At 35.8% G+C, this 18,350-nt stretch overlaps 1 protein-coding gene across 1 annotated transcript in view; it reads left to right on the forward strand.

Annotated features, from left to right (window-relative positions):
* PTPRQ (protein tyrosine phosphatase receptor type Q) overlaps positions 1–18,350 on the forward strand; it is a 336,616-nt gene that overhangs the window by 219,861 nt on the left and 98,405 nt on the right. The window contains 1 exon segment of the mRNA XM_056798554.1: positions 17,247–17,368. Within this exon segment, the coding sequence (XP_056654532.1) occupies positions 17,247–17,368 (122 nt within the window).

Genomic DNA, 18,350 nt, shown 5'->3' on the forward strand with positions numbered 1-18,350 from the left:
TTCAGTCATAGCTAATTCTTCGTGCTCATATCTGGGGTTTTCTAGGCAAAGATACTGGAGTGGTTTGCCATTTCCTTCTTTGGCTCATTTTTTTTAAATTTTTTGCTCTCTGTCACTGAATACTATCTATTGCCAGTCTTTCCCTCTTAAACTGTTCCTTAATTGCTTATTTGGGATATATTAGTATTTAAGTCAGTAGAAGGGGTTATTAGTTGGTAAAAGGGGCAGAGACGTTTGTGGGCACAGTTACTGTCCTATTGAATTAAGGACTGCATAGGAAATGGGCAGGGCATCCTCCATCCACCCCCCTCAACTCCTTTTCCTAACCTTGTTAATAAAACCTTTAATAGCAGTCAGATCTCAGAACTGACTTCATAGCTTTAAAGGAAGGAAGCTTCAATTAACTGGGGACACCAGTTACTTAAACAATTAAGGAACAGTTCAGGGTGACAAGGAGGGTCAGGAGAGTCAAGGCTCTGGTTAGAGAGAGTCCACTCAGCTCCCTTCAAGGGTCTGAGATGTTCACTGCAGGAGAGGGAATGTATGGTTGGATCTCAGGTGAGAGAACAGATGATGATTTCAGGAAGGAAACAGGATCTTCACTTGTGGAGTCAGAAATCCTTCAGCCTTCAGAAAACTGGACTTTCCAGCTTCAGGTCCCTAGGCAGAAGACCAAGACCCTCTCTCTGGAATTCTCTCAGCCAACTGTTCTTGTCCCACAAGCCTCTGCTCTTCAAACTGCCACTCCACTCCTGTCAGTCATCCTCAGAATTCCAAACCTCTCTTGTTCCATCTTAACACTTTATACCATGGACAGAGACAGGAATAACACAGGAGAGAGACAGACAGACAAAAAGAGAGTAATAGATAGAGATGGGGGGGAGATCTCTTTGAACCTAAATATGACAGATACATGAAGGCTTGCATGGTCCTTGCTCTAAGTGAATTTCTTTATTGCTAATAGCAGAGTTGTCATAAGGGGATAGGGAAAAGTAAGTAATAAATATGCACCCTGCTTAAAAGGATGTCCTTTTCTAGGGCATTACTGATAAAATACTTTTAAAGTGTTTCATGAATGGCGTAATAAATACTATTTGGATTGTATTCTATGCTCTGCAGTGATTAGGAAGAATTTAGCTATTACTGCATCCATTGGGAACCCTAAATTCCATAACTGTGTATTAATGTAAAGTTTAGATATTTCAAAGAACCATGGGAAGGTATCAATTTAAATTAAATAAGTGAACCAGAAACACAAAGAATATTCTCCTAATGTTCTCCCTCTGAGAGTGACACAGTAGAATAAAGCACTGATTTTTTTAAAGAACAAAGACTAGTTCAAATCCCTCCTTTGTGACTTGCAAGTTCTTTGTTTCTAGCAAAGATACTACTACTAAAATGAAGGTCCCCAAGTTTCCTTTACATTCTAAATCTATGATTCAATTGTAATGCTGTTTAAAAAAAAGATATAGGGGAAATAAGAAAATGTAACAGTCAAACTAAGAAATACAGCAGAAGAAAAACACCTAGAATCTCTAAAAGAAAATAATATTGATAGAAGAAATCCCTAGGCAAAGGCAAAAACCATCAATGAAGAAATTCTGATGGTACAGAATGAGGTACAATAGAATCAAAAGTTAAAAAACGTATTCTAGCTTCCACTGATTCAAAATCAATAAGCATTGACTGAGTTTTTAGTATTGGCCATGGACTATGCAACAACAAAAAGGAGCAGGCAATCCCTTCTCTCAAGAAACTTACATTCTAATGAGATCAGCAATGTTTACGTAATTAGGTATATAAAACATGCATATATTGTGTCCAGGAGTTGAGTATTGAATGAAAGTCAAGAGAAGTTGAGGAATGAAGTGGGGCAGGGTGAAGAACCAGGGAAAGCGTCTTGTAAAAGTAATGTTTCACCTTACTTTTAGGAAGTTTGGAATTCTAACAGGGAGAACTGAAAAGGGAGAGTATTCCAGGCATGGGGAAAGGCCAATGTAAAAGCATGAAAATGGGAAATGAAGTGTTATGTCAGTGGTGACATACTAGGTACATCTGGGAAGCCACTGTGACTGCATCATAGAGTATGTTGAGAGGAGTAATGTAAGTATATATAAAGACTGGAAAGACAGAAAGGAGTTAGCTTGTGAAGACCTTTAATGACAAAGAGAAGGATTTCTATTTTATTCTAAAGATATAGGGAGCCACTGTAGTTTACTGAATGACATGGTCAGAAATACACTTTAGGAAAATTACTTTAGCAATTTTGGATGATGGATTAGAGAGGAGGAAGACTTGAGAAAGAGAAACCAATTCAGAGGCTATTGCAATAACATAGTTAATAACTTATGAGGGCCTGCATTAGGGTTGTGGCTGTTTGAATGAAGAGCTAGAGATGTATTTCAGAGGTTTGGCAACTAAATTAGTATAGGAGAAAAGGGGTAAATGAGAATGAATAATTTGAAATGTCACACCTGGTTGACTAGAAGGTTGGGAAGTGCCTTTGAAAATATACTTTGAAAATACAGAAAAGGTATGGTTTCATGGGAAAAAAAATAAATTCTATTTTGGCAATACCGAGTTTGAGAAATGTAGTTCATAATGTATATTAAGTTGTTGAAGTACAATTGGAACTGAAAAGTGAGAGTAGGGTTGAATTTATAGATCTGGGAGTCATTAGCAAAGAAGAGATCATTGATCCCACAAGAGGAACAATAAGACAAGGGGGAAAGGCAGTTGAGAGAATGGATAGGGGGAAGTTGGTTTAATTCATCAAATGGTCAAGATTGAGAGGGAGGAAAGAATAGTTAGAGTGGGGGTTGTGGTCTGGGAAAGACCTAAGAAATGGAAGAATTGGAGGTCATGCTAAAGATAAAGTGAATGTTTGAGAATGGGGAGATGTAGATGTAGGTAGAGATGTAATGTTAAAACACAGAAATTTGGGAGTTTCTAAAAATGGAAATTAAACTTCTTGGTAATGTCAAGGTCAAGTGTATGGCCAGCTCTTAGATGGTGTGTGTGCAGTACATAACCTTTCTGATTATAGCAGAAATTTGGAATTTGGAACAATCTGTTTCTATATAGCTTGCGAACTAAGGTTCTGCTTGGGAAATTAGTAAAAACTATTTTTAGTAATTAGAAATTAGTAAAAACTAATTGAGAAAAAAATGTTTGCATCACTACTGCATAGCTATTCACTTTTAATGCTAAAGTCATCATTGTACAAAACAAAGTCAACATTGTACATTGTACAAATTCAGAAAAAAAGCCTATTTTTAAAGATTTACATATTACTATCAATGAATTCAGGGGGAAATACTATTAAAATATCTATTTAACAAATTCTGATAACAAATTTCAATAAAAACAGCTGATTATATAGTACTTTCCTTATACTCCACAACAACACTATGAGGTATATAGTATTATTGCCATTAGACACATTTTAGAGATGGGGAAACTAAAGTTGGAGATATTAATTGATTTTCCTAAGAACCTGTAATCATTAAGTGGGGAAATCAGAACTCGAATATATATTATCTGACTCTCCATCTAGTGCAGAGGTCCCAGTATTCTCCCATCCAGCCTGCCTCTACAGTTTCAAAATGGAATAGATAACGGAAGCATTATTTAGTTGAAGTGAAAACTATTTTCTCCATTATACAATCCAGATAAGTGGACTTAAGATGGATTTTTTCCCGTTATCTAGGTAATTATCTTTTTTTCTTTTTGTGATATATTGAGACAAACTCTCTATAGGGATCATTTATCCTCCATGCCCTAACCACCCCCCAACCCAAGAATAACATGATAGAAAGTCCCTATCACAAATAACAAAGGCTAGCAAATTTTATGCAATTTAATTTTTAGACCCATTTTAATGACTTGCCACCATATATAAAAGCAATTTCTTATGGAGGATGGTATAACCAAGTAGAATTTAAGCAATCTGTCTAACACATGAAATAGTTATATGTAATGCCAAGGAACTGCACAACTCCCCAAAGAGCATGGGTTTAAAATAAGTATGGAAAGAAAGGACAAATCTAATATGCGTCTCCTATAGACCACCAGGATTGGGAGACAGCAAGCAGTGAAACTCCTGGGGCAGCACTTAGGTTGTGAAAACCACAGGATACCATACTCATGAGGAATTTTAACTACCCAAACATCTGTTGGGTAAAAAAAAAATTCAACCAAACATTCCTCATCAAAGAAGTTTCTAAGGAATGTGGCTTTATGATTTAAAAATGGAGAAAATCTCAAAAGAGAGAGAATTCCTCTCAGAAATGATTTTATTTGGGGAAAGAAATATGAAATTCTTGATGAGGTTACTTTTATTATTAGTCAATATTCTTATTTTGTTTGAAAACTGAAGACTGTTATATACTTTGACTGTGATGAGATCTTTAAATGATACAGGTGAAATTTGCCCTTTTCTGGAGAAGCTAAAACACAATGAACAATCTAGTTCAGCAAGTGCATAATCAGAGACAGGGAAAGAGAGTCTTAGCATCAGTGAAGTTCAGTATGTGATGCCAGATCGCCAGAAGAGTCTACTTACTCCCCCCTGGATATGGAAATAGTTTACCCTGGGAACCCTGCTGTACCATGATTAACTTATTTGAAAACTGTTAAATGACTTCCACATTGGTAGAGCTGGGAGGTCTCATAACTGGGTTCCCATACATGCTCTTCCTTTCCACTCCCTGTCAAAGCCTTTAAGAAGGGAAAAGGATGTCAAAAAGTCTCCTTATCTTCACACATCGTCATATTTTCCCTTTGTCATTTAAAAAAATTACATGCATGATGGAAAAAGGCATTTTTAATTTAATTTTTCCTGAATCTGGAGCCATCCAGATAATTGAACTGTGGGAGCCAAAATAAGGCTTATGAGTTCTTTCCCATTCAATGTCTACATTTCTAGCTTTTAAAATTTCCTATAAGCCTATATATTTTGCTAATTATATTGTCGTCTTTTAAATTAATGATCTGAAAAACCTGGGGTAAAGTATATAATAATGTAATTTGTGCATAATAGCTCAAGAATTATTGAGAGCACTGGAAGGAATAAATAATAAATATTTCTTAAATTTGCCTCAGCAGCCTCACAAAAATCAGCATGAACAAATAAAGTGAAGTAAAAAATACTGGACATAAATTTACATAATTATGCAGCATCAAAATTCCCAGATGAACTGAGGACTGAGCAATTAGGAAGAACAATTTCCAAATCCAGGGCACTATTCAATTATAATCATATTACAGGAAGAGAAGTAAAATACAGATAAAAATTTCCCATTTAGACAGACTGGGTGAAATAGTGGATAGAGTATGGAATTTGGGGTCAGGGAAGCCTGTACTCAAATTTCTTTCAATATTTTCTAGCAACATGACTCCAACAAGTCAGAGTCTAATTTTTCTTGTCCATAATAATAATAATAATAATAATACAGAGATATCAAATGAGGTATAGCATGGAAAGTACTTTGCAAACCTTTAAGAGATATATAAATATGAACTAATATTAATTTGTATGGGAAGCTAATTGGGTCATTATTAGAAACCACTCAACTATTTCATGAATCACATTTTTAAAGATATGGGTAAAATTAGATCAGGAATACATGATTTTACCTGCTCTTATTGAGCAAAATTTTTTTCTCAGTGAAAGAATGAAAAACTCAAACCAGAATTTCCCATTGTTCAAAAGCATCTTAAGGATGGTCACTAGGTCAGAAAAAGGTGTTAACTAACTTGCTTTTAGTTTGGGGAAAGAACACACATAAATTGTAACTCAGTTTGCATTATATTTCCTTAGGGTCAGGTGGACCCTCTAACCTTCCAGTGTCATATTTCATCTCTCATGCTTCATTCAAGTTCACTTTGATTCTTCTGGGAATGTTCTTTCTTTGGCTCAGATCATAGGATGATAGATTTGTAGATTTAGTTTTGCAAAGGAACTTCAAGGCCATCAGGTCTAACCTCCATATTTTGTGAGACACTGAGAGGTTAAAGGACTAGTATGGCAAAACATATCTAATCCATGTAGAATCCAGAATTGGAACCCAGGTTCTCTGACGTAGTGTTAAGAAAAATCTGAAGTTCTTCAATAGGTAATTATCCTGTAACAACCTTTACCACTCCCTCATTGTGACCAAAGCAAAACCTATCCATAAGAACTTCAGGCTTTGTTCTTTTACTTATTTTCTTTTTTGAAGCTCTCTATGATGCCAGTTTTACCCTTTTTTCAACTATAGAAAAATATTAAGAAAGAAAACAGTTCAAAGTATGGTTGATTTTGTCCCTGTATCCCACTTTAAGGTCAACAACCAGTGTTAGACCAACAGGTAGCACTCCCCTCTCCCATCACTGAAGGACTTTTCTGCTCCAGAACTCACCACACAGTCCAGACTAGGCTCAGTTCTGGGGGGAAGCATTACCACCTAGAGAAGATTTGGAGCTTCCCCCCCCCACTCTTTGGCTCTTTATAAACTCATCACAGTACCCCTGGGGAGGATTTTCAGTTTTCCCCATGTTTAAGGATTACTAAAAGAAGGGAAGAAAAGGGTACTCAGTGAACAATGTGAATCAGCTGTAGGGCAGGCATTTATTTATTTCTGACACATAAAAGAAATGCTAAACATATAAAAAGACTAATAAAATACATTGACAAGAATTAAATAGAAACATTTTTATAACTACTGATAAAATCTATAGGGAAGTTGAGCCATGAATATTAGAATGTGGACCAAATTGTAGGACAATAAAAAAATTAATCTCTTACCTTTTGTCTTAGAATTGATACTAAGTATTGATTCCAAGGCAGAAGAGTGATAAGGGCTTGGTAGCTGGGATTAAATGACTTGCCCAAGGTTGTATAGCTAGGAAGTATTTTAGGTCAGATTTGAACCCAGGACTTCCCATCTCCAATCCTGGCTTTCCATCTACTGATCCACCTAATTGTACTCAAATAAATAAATTGTAGTCATGTTAACCAATCAAAAAGAATGTTAAATGCCTACATTGGCGCTGTTCGTTTAACCTTGGCTTTGCAATGTCCAAATAACTCCTCTTTCATGTCTTCTGCTAATCCTAGCAAAATCATGGACTCTTTTACCTTCAAAGGATCATTTGCTCTGATTCTCCTTGTTGACAGTTTGCATTTCATTCTACAAAGTGGCACAAAAATCTGTATATCTCTATAGCGGGACCAATTCTCATTCAGTTTAGATCAGCAAAGCATAAATACAGAAGAGATATTCCCAAGTCCAAGATGAGACCACCCATATGCTCATGGCTGCCTGACAAGTTAGGGGACAAGGAAGTCTATTGTTGCCTTTACTATGCAGGGAGTACTGTAGCTATCCGATGCCACAAGAAGACTTGAAGAAAAAGAACCAGAGGCAGAGTCACTCCTTTTTAAAAATATCACTGAGCCCTTCTTCTTTCCTTTATTGCCGTATCATCTTCAAGTTCCCAGCCCCTCCAGTAAACATTTGGTCAATGTGGAACAGAAAAGGGAACTTTAAACACACCTTAATCAAACCAGTTTCACTATCTACACATGATCTCCAGCTCCAAACCTCCCTTGGAGAACCATTTTTGTATGAGTACTAGATCCACCCAGGATCTTTCCAGATCCACTAAACAGCAAAAGCTTAAAGGCAGCAATAGGAAGTTAACATTATTCAGGCGATTTGGCTTTACTATGAATGGAAACATCATCCTGAGAATATGCCATCCCAATGTAAACTTTAAGGGAAGAGGGTAATTGAACCATCCTATAGGATATCACTAACTGGTAACTCTAGAATTTCTACTGTTGCTAAATCATTCCTTCCAAGAAGCACCTATTATAACTCTCCCCCTATCTTTTCTAACTAGAATTTAACATCTTCCATAAGTCATCTGAAGAGTGAAATCCCTTTTCCAGGTGTAACAAAAAGATGTCCCAAGTAAGAAGGAAGGTGGTTTAGTGACTCTAGAGTCAAAGTCAGGAAAATGAGGGTTCAAGTCTTGTTTCTGACATATTTTGGTCATATGACACTGGATGAGTTACTTAATCTCAAAATGTTGCTAAGCAATTCTCTCAGATTATAAAATGCAGAGTAGATGCTAATATGCATTGGTAGAGGGTAGAGTTCCCTTACCAAGAATTTTCTGTATGAATGAAATTTCAGGATGAGGAAGATGGAAAGGAGAGGGCAGAAGAAGAAAGGAGGAGAAAGGAAGAGGAGAGAAGTAGAAAGAGGATATAATAAGAGATGGAATGAAGAAGGATGAGAGGGAAGGAAGAAAAGAAGAAAAGAGTTCCTTTAAAAGGCATCTAATCTAATTTTCAGGGATTTTAGAGATCTTTTCTAGCTCCCTCCTGAAGCATGAATCTTCTCCTTTTCCCTCATTAAAGATCATTTAACAATAGTGGCAAGGGAACTCACTAGGCTTAAAAATTTTCTCTGTTTTGGGACAGTACAAATTATTGAGCTAAAATCTATCTCACTGTAAATTTCATCTTTTGGCCTAAACTCAGTCTCCTGAGACCAAACAGAGTAAGCCACTCTTCTTCCATGTGATGGTCCTTCAAATGTTTGAAGTTTGCAGCCATGGAACTGTCCTTTGTTTTTGCCATTTGAGACTAAAACACTCTTTCATCAACCAATCTTCACATGGCACAGTTTTGTATTACCTTGCCCCTCTTATTTTAATGATTATCATCCTGTAGAGATGGTCTAGTTTGCACATGTGTAGCCTAAAATGTTGCAACTAGAACTCAACATAATAGTCCAACTATAGACTAGTCAGAATAGAATGCAGTAGGACCAGCACCTCTCCTTTTCTGGATATTATACTTAATCACTGTAGCTTTTTTCCCAGAGTACACTTGGAACTTCCAGACTCACCCAAACTCCAAGGTCTCTTGATGCAAATTGCTATCTAGTTGCATCTGCCTTCCCTTATATTTGAGTAGTAGTTTTTGTTTGGACTTCATTGCAAGATTTTCCATCTATACATACTACATTTAGTTCGGTTGCATTCAGCCCATCATTCTAGTATGCTGAGATTTTTGGATTTTGGTTCTGTCACCCAGGATATTAACTATCCCTTTCAGTTCTGTGCTACGTGCAAATTGGATGCTCATGCCCATTTTCTCTTTCATTTGAGAACTGAAGTCACGTTATACCTCTAGTAGTCTTTTATTCTGTGTTAGGAACAAATTATTCTTCAGATTCTAGAAATAAGAGACTGGTCATTGGCTATCCAATTATATATGATGCGGGAAAGTGCTCATTTGACACCAGGCAGTATCAGCAGAGAAAGTTTTTACTTCAGTCAATAAAGTAACAGGCTTCAGATTAACCTCAAAAAAGGCAACTATTTAAATCATTCAATGCTAATGGGAAACTGTAATTATTCTTGGTACTCATTAAATAATCTTGGCCAACACACACTATCACTGATTCCATTTCTAATCTGTGATATTAACTTGCTGCTGAGAAATCAGGCATTAATGCAATTTAATTGGAATTTTAATGATTGGAAATGTGGAGTCTTTGCATAACAAAATGTAACCCTTATATTAACTTTGGAAACAATGTCCAAAGGGAGGGGATACCTGATCACCATGGTTTTCCTAGGTTCATAGATTTAAAGCTTAATGGGACCTTAGAGGTCATGAGATCATAGGATCAGAGATTTAATGCTAAAAGGGACCTTAGGTCACCTAGTCCAATTTCTTCATTTTACAGATGAGAACACTGAGGCCAAGGGAGGTCACACAGGCATCAAGTGACAGGCCAAGGATTTGAACTCAAGTCTTCTGTCTGCAAATTCAGCTCACTTTCCACTATATCAACTCAAGTTTATTGAGAATGAGACCATTAGCTGATACTATCAGGGTAGATCAAATTGCTGAAATTCTTAGGGGCATTGGAACTCCAGGGAACACTTTGAGACATTATACTCTCCCTAATCATTCTATCCACTGATATGTCCTCTATCCAAAGCGTCATCTCAGCTGAAGCATACTTTATAAAAATGAGCCAGAACCCCCGGAGATTACATGACAAGAAGAAATGAAGGCCAGTGGAATCCTATATTTCAGTGAAGTCTGAAATCTGCAATCTAAGAAGTCCACATTTAGTTAAAAAAAAAACAAAAAAACACCTTCATTTGTATCTTAGTATTAACTCTAAAACAGAAGAGTGGCAAGGGCTAGGCAATCAGGCTTAAGTGAGTTGCCTAGGATCCCATACCTAGGAAGCTTCTGAGACCAAATTTGAACCTAGGTCCTCTGCTTATAGCCTTCCTATTCTATCCTCTAATCTACCTAGATGCCCCATTTGCACTTCGTTTTAATGAATCCAAAAATACACCAAAAACAAGCTCTCTTAGATTCCCCTAAGGAGTCACCATTGTTAGAGACATAAGTGAACTTTCATTTCTAGAGCTACAGGAAGCTAAAACCCATCTACAAATCCATGCAACAAGTATTTGATTAAGTGATTTTGATGCTTTTGTGATGTTACTCTTTATTTTTTTTCTTTTTGTATTTCCAGAACTTAGCACAGTGCTTGGCACATAGTAATTGCTTAATAAATGCTATTGGTTGACCGTTGGACATGGGTCCGACATGCTCAAACAGAAAAACAATAACACAACAGTCACTGCCTTAAAAGAATGTTATATTCTGCTAGAGAAAATGGACATATAAACAGACAATTAAATACAAAATATATAGAAAATAAACATAAAAGATTTTCAAAGGAGAGGCTCACTAACAATGGGAAGGATCTGAAAAGACGTAAGAGGTGACACATGAGCACTTGAATGGAAATCAGGATTCTATACTGATTTGCTTTCAAGTAATTTAATTCAAAAAGTTACAGAGTCTTTGAACAAGGCAAGAGATTCACCCTTTCCCAACTCTCCAGTGACAAGATTGGCTTCAGGTCTCGTATCCTGGGTTTTCCACTTATCACCTCAGAAATCTTGAACAGATAATTTTGCCACTCTGAAACGTGGGTGTTTCTTTTCTGATGGAGATGGGGATGGTGATCTAAGTTGGTGCCAGCTTGAACTGACTGTCAAAAATCAGTTAAAAAATTAAATTTTCACCAGTGTGAGCATATTATATTTATATATATATATCTCCAAAACCTGGTTATAAATCAGGGCTCAATTTATTGTTTTATTGATTGTCTAAGCTCGAGAAAGTTATGGAGAAAATGTTAATAAAGTAGATTTTACTCAAAAATGTATCATGCATACACCCCTGAAGTTGGTTGTTAAATATTTACTTGCACACCACTCCCTCCCTATTTACCTCACTGGATCAACTAAGATAATGTTGATGAAAGCATTTTGTAAATGGCAAAGTACTATATACATGTAAGATAATTTCAATAGTATTTTTCTACTTTTCTTTGGTTGATATAGAAATAGTCGTGGGGCAAGTCTCTGTTCTGTTACTGTCATTGCTGTCATGTTTACTATCACTGCTACTACTACTACTACCACCACCACCACCACTATTATTTTTTTCTCATCCCTTCAACTATGAGACCAACAATGTCTTATTTATGAACTTTAGATTAGATTCCAGAAATTCTCACAAGGAAAAATGGCTCTAAGACTTGGAATCTACTGAATCGAAAAGTGCCATCGACCTACAGTTTTCACGATTTGGCAATTCTCAGTCAAAGTGATATAGACTTGGGGTATTTGAACTTTGTGTAAGAACTATGTTAAATGATGGGCAATCCAGACTCACCTTTCAGCTGACACACTTAACTGCTGCCTTAGCATCAGGACACAGATGGATGGGAAAGCTGACCCTGACCCACATAAGATCCACATTCCTGTGCAAGGATAGAAGCATGATAATCAGGAAATGATGGTTATTAGTTACAGAAAATGCATTATTGTGAAAACCAGGAGAAAAGTGCTTATGAGAGGAAGTGATTGGATTATAGGGGAATGAGAGAATAAGGATAGGTCATTCCTACTGAGTAAATTGCTGTGATTTATAAGAGAAAGGGTATAGTGATATCTTGGCCCATTACTGACTAGACTCATTTCACAAACAATCCTAAATCAATATGTGACAGTTTCTAGAGAGACAAACAAAGTCTTCCAAAATGTTTATTAGTTCCAAAGCAGAAAAATTGGCATATTTTCAATTTCCCATCCTATTATCATAGTTCACTTCCTTTTCTGGTATAATAGCTACCATGATTTCAACTTCTTACCCTTATTTAATTTGCTAATTATCTTTTCATGTACACTCTGATGAAAGAAAAGGAAATGATGATCATATTGTATCTGTGTATAGACATATTTCATGGATTCTAAAGGATATGTATCTGAAAGACACGTAAAATTTTGTTTCTCTAAATGAGTAAATTATTGTTTTGACAGGAAATCAAGTGAAATAAATAGCTATTAATTTCATTTTGTAACTCAGACATTTTAGACTGCAAATTTTTTCATACTATTTCTATGAGATAATATTTCATTTAAAATACTTACATTTTTCATTATTTTTTCAAACTGGTAAAATATAAAGATATAAAGATATAGACATACAGGCAGTCCTGAGTTTATAAGTAGGATATTCCACAAATTTTATTTGTAAAACAATTGTTGGGAGCCCCAGGGTACCTCATTCCACAGGCTCTAGTTCATAAAATAACATTTAGGTTCTCAGCCCAGACAATAAAACACCATATAACCCAGGCACATTATGTCTTTTAAAGTCCAACATTGAATTGATACTCAAAAACTTAAATTAGCCTGGGATCTCAATAACTGGAGATTTTACTCCAACAGAGAAGACTATAATCCATCTATACTTGTTCATGCTGTGCAACTTCTATCCATGTTTTCTCAAAAAAGTTCATCACAGAGTATACATTCAAAATGCTAGATGACTTCTTTGATTTCCCTTGCCTTTGTGGAGGTACCAGTGAAGCTCTGAAGCTTGGCTTAGGCTTGGTGGGTGACTATTCCATTTTCTCTTCCTCTCACATGATCCCTTAGTGACATCCTTTACTCCTGTTCTTGGGTATTCCTCATTCTTTATTTTTTTTGCAATCTTCTAAAACCTACCATATTTTTCCCATTGCCTTCTGTATCATACTAGTCTTATGTTCTTAAGAAGCAGTGGTGTTCCATGTCTTTCTACCATGTAGTTATATCAATTAAATGTTACTTCCAAAAAAAATGAGTCTTTATCTTCATAGGAAGCTTGGAATCACTAAAGAACTTTGCAAATTCCTCAAAGGAAATTATTTCACTCTCCTTTATTTTCAATTCTGGGTCTAGCTCATTGACCATCTATATTATCTGTCCAAGATGTACATACTATTGTACAATAGGAACTACATCCAAATGAACGATGAAATTTGGACAATAGGCATTCTTTATCCACTTGGTCTTTCTTGTGTGGATGGACTAGCCAAGCTCCCATGAGTGATTGCACATCTTTCACAGGAGTCTCTGCAGTACCTTAGAGCTTAATATAATAAAAAACAAAACAATGTGATCCACAAAAATCAGCATCTGTAGTGTCTCATCATCCACAGGGAATCTCTCCTCTACATAGACTCTTCTGTGGATCACCTCTATCATTATAGTGAATACCACTATATACAAGTTTATTCTATGCCTAATGCTGTTATATGCCTCTCTTAATGCCACTGAGCAGGGTTTTTTCTCATTGTTATTTCTCCTGTGGAGTAAACTGTCAAATGGATGGGAAGGCTTTCAAGGTAACATTTTCTTCTACTGAATCAAATGCTTTAAAATATTATCTGATCTATTTTTCAATTAACAAGCAACTCTCACTACTACATCTGCCCCACAATTTAACAATAAAAACATCTAACAAATATACATAATCAAGCAAAACATTCCTAACATACTCGTGTCCAAAAATATGTCTTAGTCTGTGCCTTGTCTATTACCTCTGTCACAGGAGGCATTATGCTGTTTTTCTTTGGTCCTCTAGAATCATGGCTTATGATTGCATTGATCAAAGTTCTAAAGTCTTTTAAAGTTATTTTCCTGTACAATGTTGCTAACACTGTATAAATTGTTCTTCTAATTGTGCTTACTGTTTCCTCTGAAACCTTTCATTTCATGATTTCTCATGATACAATATTAGTCCATTCGATTCACATATCATAATACCATTTACCAAAATTTGCCTTCAGATTCCCAGGTCAATATTTTTGTAATCAACAAACCATAATAGCAAAAAGATATTATAATTTCTAAGTTGATTTCACTGTTGGAGACAAATCTCAAATTGATGAGATCATAAACTGATTTGAGAATTTGAGTAACAATTTAATGTTGTACTTTAAGGACATAATGGACTTGATTTATATGGGATCTTATTGTGGAGACTATAAAAACCTAGTCAGGATCTTGTATAGAAGGGAGATTAAGCAAATACTTTGGCAATTAATGATGTTCTCTTGGTCATTTTTCTCTGAAATAGGATGCATAGTAATGTCCATACTTTTGTTCTCTTCCTTTCTTTCAGATACCTTGTACATCAATCTCTCAGGGTCTTCACAATTACATCACTTCCAGCATAGACATACTCTATAAATATGTGACCCAATTTGGCTGGCTTTTTGAGCTTTCTTTTTTTCTAATGCCATTTCTAACTCCTCTATAAGCACTTTGAAGACTCTAATGCTAGGATCCAAGTTCAATGGTTTCATTACCTTGATGGAAGAAGTACTTTGTAGAAATGTTTTTTGTAGATCTCTTCCATTTTTCCATCTTCCTGATGAAAATCCTTTGAAGAAGATGGTATATTCATTATTCCAGTTTTTTTTTTTCCTAGTGAAGAAAATGAGACCCAGAGATGATACATGGCTTGTCTATTGTTACCTAGCACTTTCCACAGTGTTTGGCACACAGTAGGCACTTAATAAATGCTTATTGATTGACTGAGAAAACTAATAAATGCCAGAGGCATGTCTGAACCCCAAACCATGTGTGCTTTACATTAGAGAAGATATATACATATATTTACATGTATATATATATTATATGTGTTTGTTATATATGTATACACACATATGTACATATATACAATATTTCTGAGGAAAATATATTCAGTTATGTGGTGGGATATCTACCAACTATAGCAGGATCAAATCATCTCTGTCCCTTTACCTTACCCATCTCTGATCTAGGAGTTACCCAATAGCAAGTAACTGATGGCAATTCTTTTACCCAGCCACCAAATGGTAGATGTTTTAGGTGCTCTAGCAGTCACGAAGTAGGATGAGAATGAAGGGGAATAATAAAGGTGAAGGAAAGAGATAGAACCTCTAGTGAGTTAGAGGGCTAAGGGAACTGACCTGCCTGGCTCCACCAACTTTCCTGTCCTCTACTTTAGTTTCTTCTAAGACCTCTCCACATTTCTCACCTACCTTCCATCCCTATCCCACCACATGCTGTTTCCAACATGGGTTTCTATTCTCCCATCAAGAATGACACATGATGAAACTTTTGCCTTTACTTAATCTTGGTTCCTGAAGCAAGAATACATACCATTTGAAGTTTTTTTCTAAGGGTTTTTGCTGTTAGCCACAGTAGGCAAGAGTGGGATGGTGGCGAGATAGTGGATAAATGGCTCTAAAGTCAGAATGAATAGTTGCCCCAGAAACTCTCCAAGACCATAATTTGCAAAGCAGTCACTAATCTTCATTATTTGAGGGAATTTGCTTATCCCTATACTAATAAAATCATAGATTTGAAGCAAAACCCCAAATAATAGACAAACATAAGAGGGGAAATCGGAAAGGTATAAAGATCCTTCTAAATTTTTTGCCATAAAAATTCAATGAGGAAGGCTCCTTCTCACTTTCTCCACTTTGAACCAACCTCTTTCACTTAGACCTTATAAGCAAAGCTATAATAAAGTATGGGGCAATAGGAACTCTTACTCTAGGACAAATCTAGAGTATACAATTTTAATATAGGCACTCTTAAAGTACCATGGAATCTTCCATAATAACTAATTATCCATCCCACTCAACTAAATTCATTTTAATTAACTTCACATTATTTTCACATCACGAATTACAAACATGATTTTAATGGATCATCCATGTATTCTCAACAATACTTGCTCCAGGAATCTGTCTTGCTTCTTGCCCCAGTCACTGAAATTGCTTGCTCCAATTCTACTCTGCAATTCTCTGACAAGTCTTTAGTAAAACAAAGGACTTATAATTAATTTCCCACCTCCAGAGTAAAAGCAATATGTTTAGCTCAATTCATATGAAGAAGGCAGTAAATAAGAAGAGAGAAGGTGAAGCATACAGGAACCCCTCAGTTTCAGTCCCCTCTCTGATCCTTTCTATCTGTGTTACCTGGAAAAAGGCACTTAACCTCTCAAAGCTCTCTTTTATTGGTTCAGTCATTTCAGTCATGTCAGACTCTTCATGACACCATTTGATATTTTCTCAGCAAAAGTACTGGAGGGGCTTGCAATTTCCTCTTCCACCTCATTTTACAGATGAGGAAATTGGGGCAAATAGGATTAAATGATTTGTCCAGGGTCATCCAACTATTATTTGAGGCTGTATTTGAACTCAGGTCTTCCTGACTTCAGGCCTGGTGCTCTATCCATTGGACCATCTAGCTGCCCCTCAAGACTGGCTCTATAAAACTGTACATTTGAGAGGAGATACCAATCTATCTTAGTAGAGAGACTTTTCTCACCCAGTTGTGTCTTACATGAATGAAATTAGAAGTCTAATCTCTTCCTTTACTGCCTTTAGCAAATATGAACTAGTATAATTTTGCACTTTTTAATTTTTTTCCCAGTATTCTTTTTTCAAATTAAATATGGATCTATATATGCTTTGTGAATAAACATTTCCAAGTCTTTTCGTTATACCTTTTTGAGGGGGAGGGTCAGAATTCTTTCTGAAAAACAAAACAAAACAAAAAACAAGAACTCAGCAGCAGGCTTGGCTTATGCATGAAAAGGTACATTTTCAAAGTGTTTTTAAGATGCATATCTAACAATTAAGTTCTCATGAGAGAAGCAGATGTATTTCAGAATGCAGTATAACAATTTTTGATGAGTTGGAGTTGATCTTTCGATGTCTTTGAAACACAAAATAAAAATGTAATTTCTCTTGTCTCTTATTTTACATATTAAAATCCTTTATTCAGAACATGAGAGACTGAGACTGTTTCCATTTTTATAGCTCCAGATGGTCCTCCTGAAAATGTAAATGTAGTAGCTACCTCACCTTACAGTATTAATATCAGCTGGAATGAACCTGCCGCTATCACTGGACCAACCTTCTATCTTATAGACATTAAATCGGTAAGAATTTTCTTGATTTTCTGGATGGTACTAATGTACATAAAGGCATCCATTAGATTTATATTCTATGAGTAAATGTTCAACTAATGAATAAAAATGCATTTTATGTTATCATCCTCATTATTCCCTTTCTATCATCTTGTATAGACTTTATTTTATTTCTCTGTTCATTTCAAAACATGCTGATAATACCATTTTTCTAAAAGGATAATATTGTCCAATCACCATTCTAATGGCAAATGAATATCTTGCTAGAATAATATGTTTTCATTCATTGCTTTTAGTGCCTGATTCTTTTCTTACTGTAAACATTTCTAAAGTAAGCTAAAATAATTAATATCAATGAAAAGTCTGAAATCTTGTTATATAGTACGGAGAAGAACTCACATGTGTTTGGAAATGTCATCAAAATAAACGATTTCCACCTCTGTGATGGTGGAAAATCTTGAAGCATGGATTTAGCAGCGAACTGTGCCTGCTTGGCTAAGTGTAGAAAGGCAGGTTGACCTGTAGGTGATGAATTCACTGATCTTTTCTTGGTGACCAATGAAGCAAGTTAGAGCCTGTAACATGAATGCTTCGAAGGTACTTTTAAGTACTTGGAGTACTTAATTACACATTTATGAGTTCTTTATTTGAGTTGTAGCATCTGGTAAAATAGACTTAATTCTCTCTGTTAGGTATCTAATCAGTGCAGGTTGAATTGAGCTGCTTTAGCTGAAAAACTTACTCATCTGATGTACAGATCTCCCTTGACCTTAACTAGACAAGACCTAGAGTAAGTCTGTCCCTTTAGTAGGACCAGCCACAGCTTGTCTTTCATGGGGATCACCTTCAAGAATGTATGATTACTTCTACCCAAGCAGGAGGCCCTGAACTGAAGACAAGCAAAAGGAAAGTACTACTTCACTTGAAAATATTTTGCATCTTCTAGGATCTGATAGGGTTTAAAGAAGAAAAATAATTAAGCACATTGGGAATA

The sequence above is a fragment of the Monodelphis domestica genome, chromosome 5, assembly GCF_027887165.1.
Source record: "Monodelphis domestica isolate mMonDom1 chromosome 5, mMonDom1.pri, whole genome shotgun sequence".
Lineage (NCBI taxonomy): Eukaryota > Metazoa > Chordata > Mammalia > Didelphimorphia > Didelphidae > Monodelphis > Monodelphis domestica.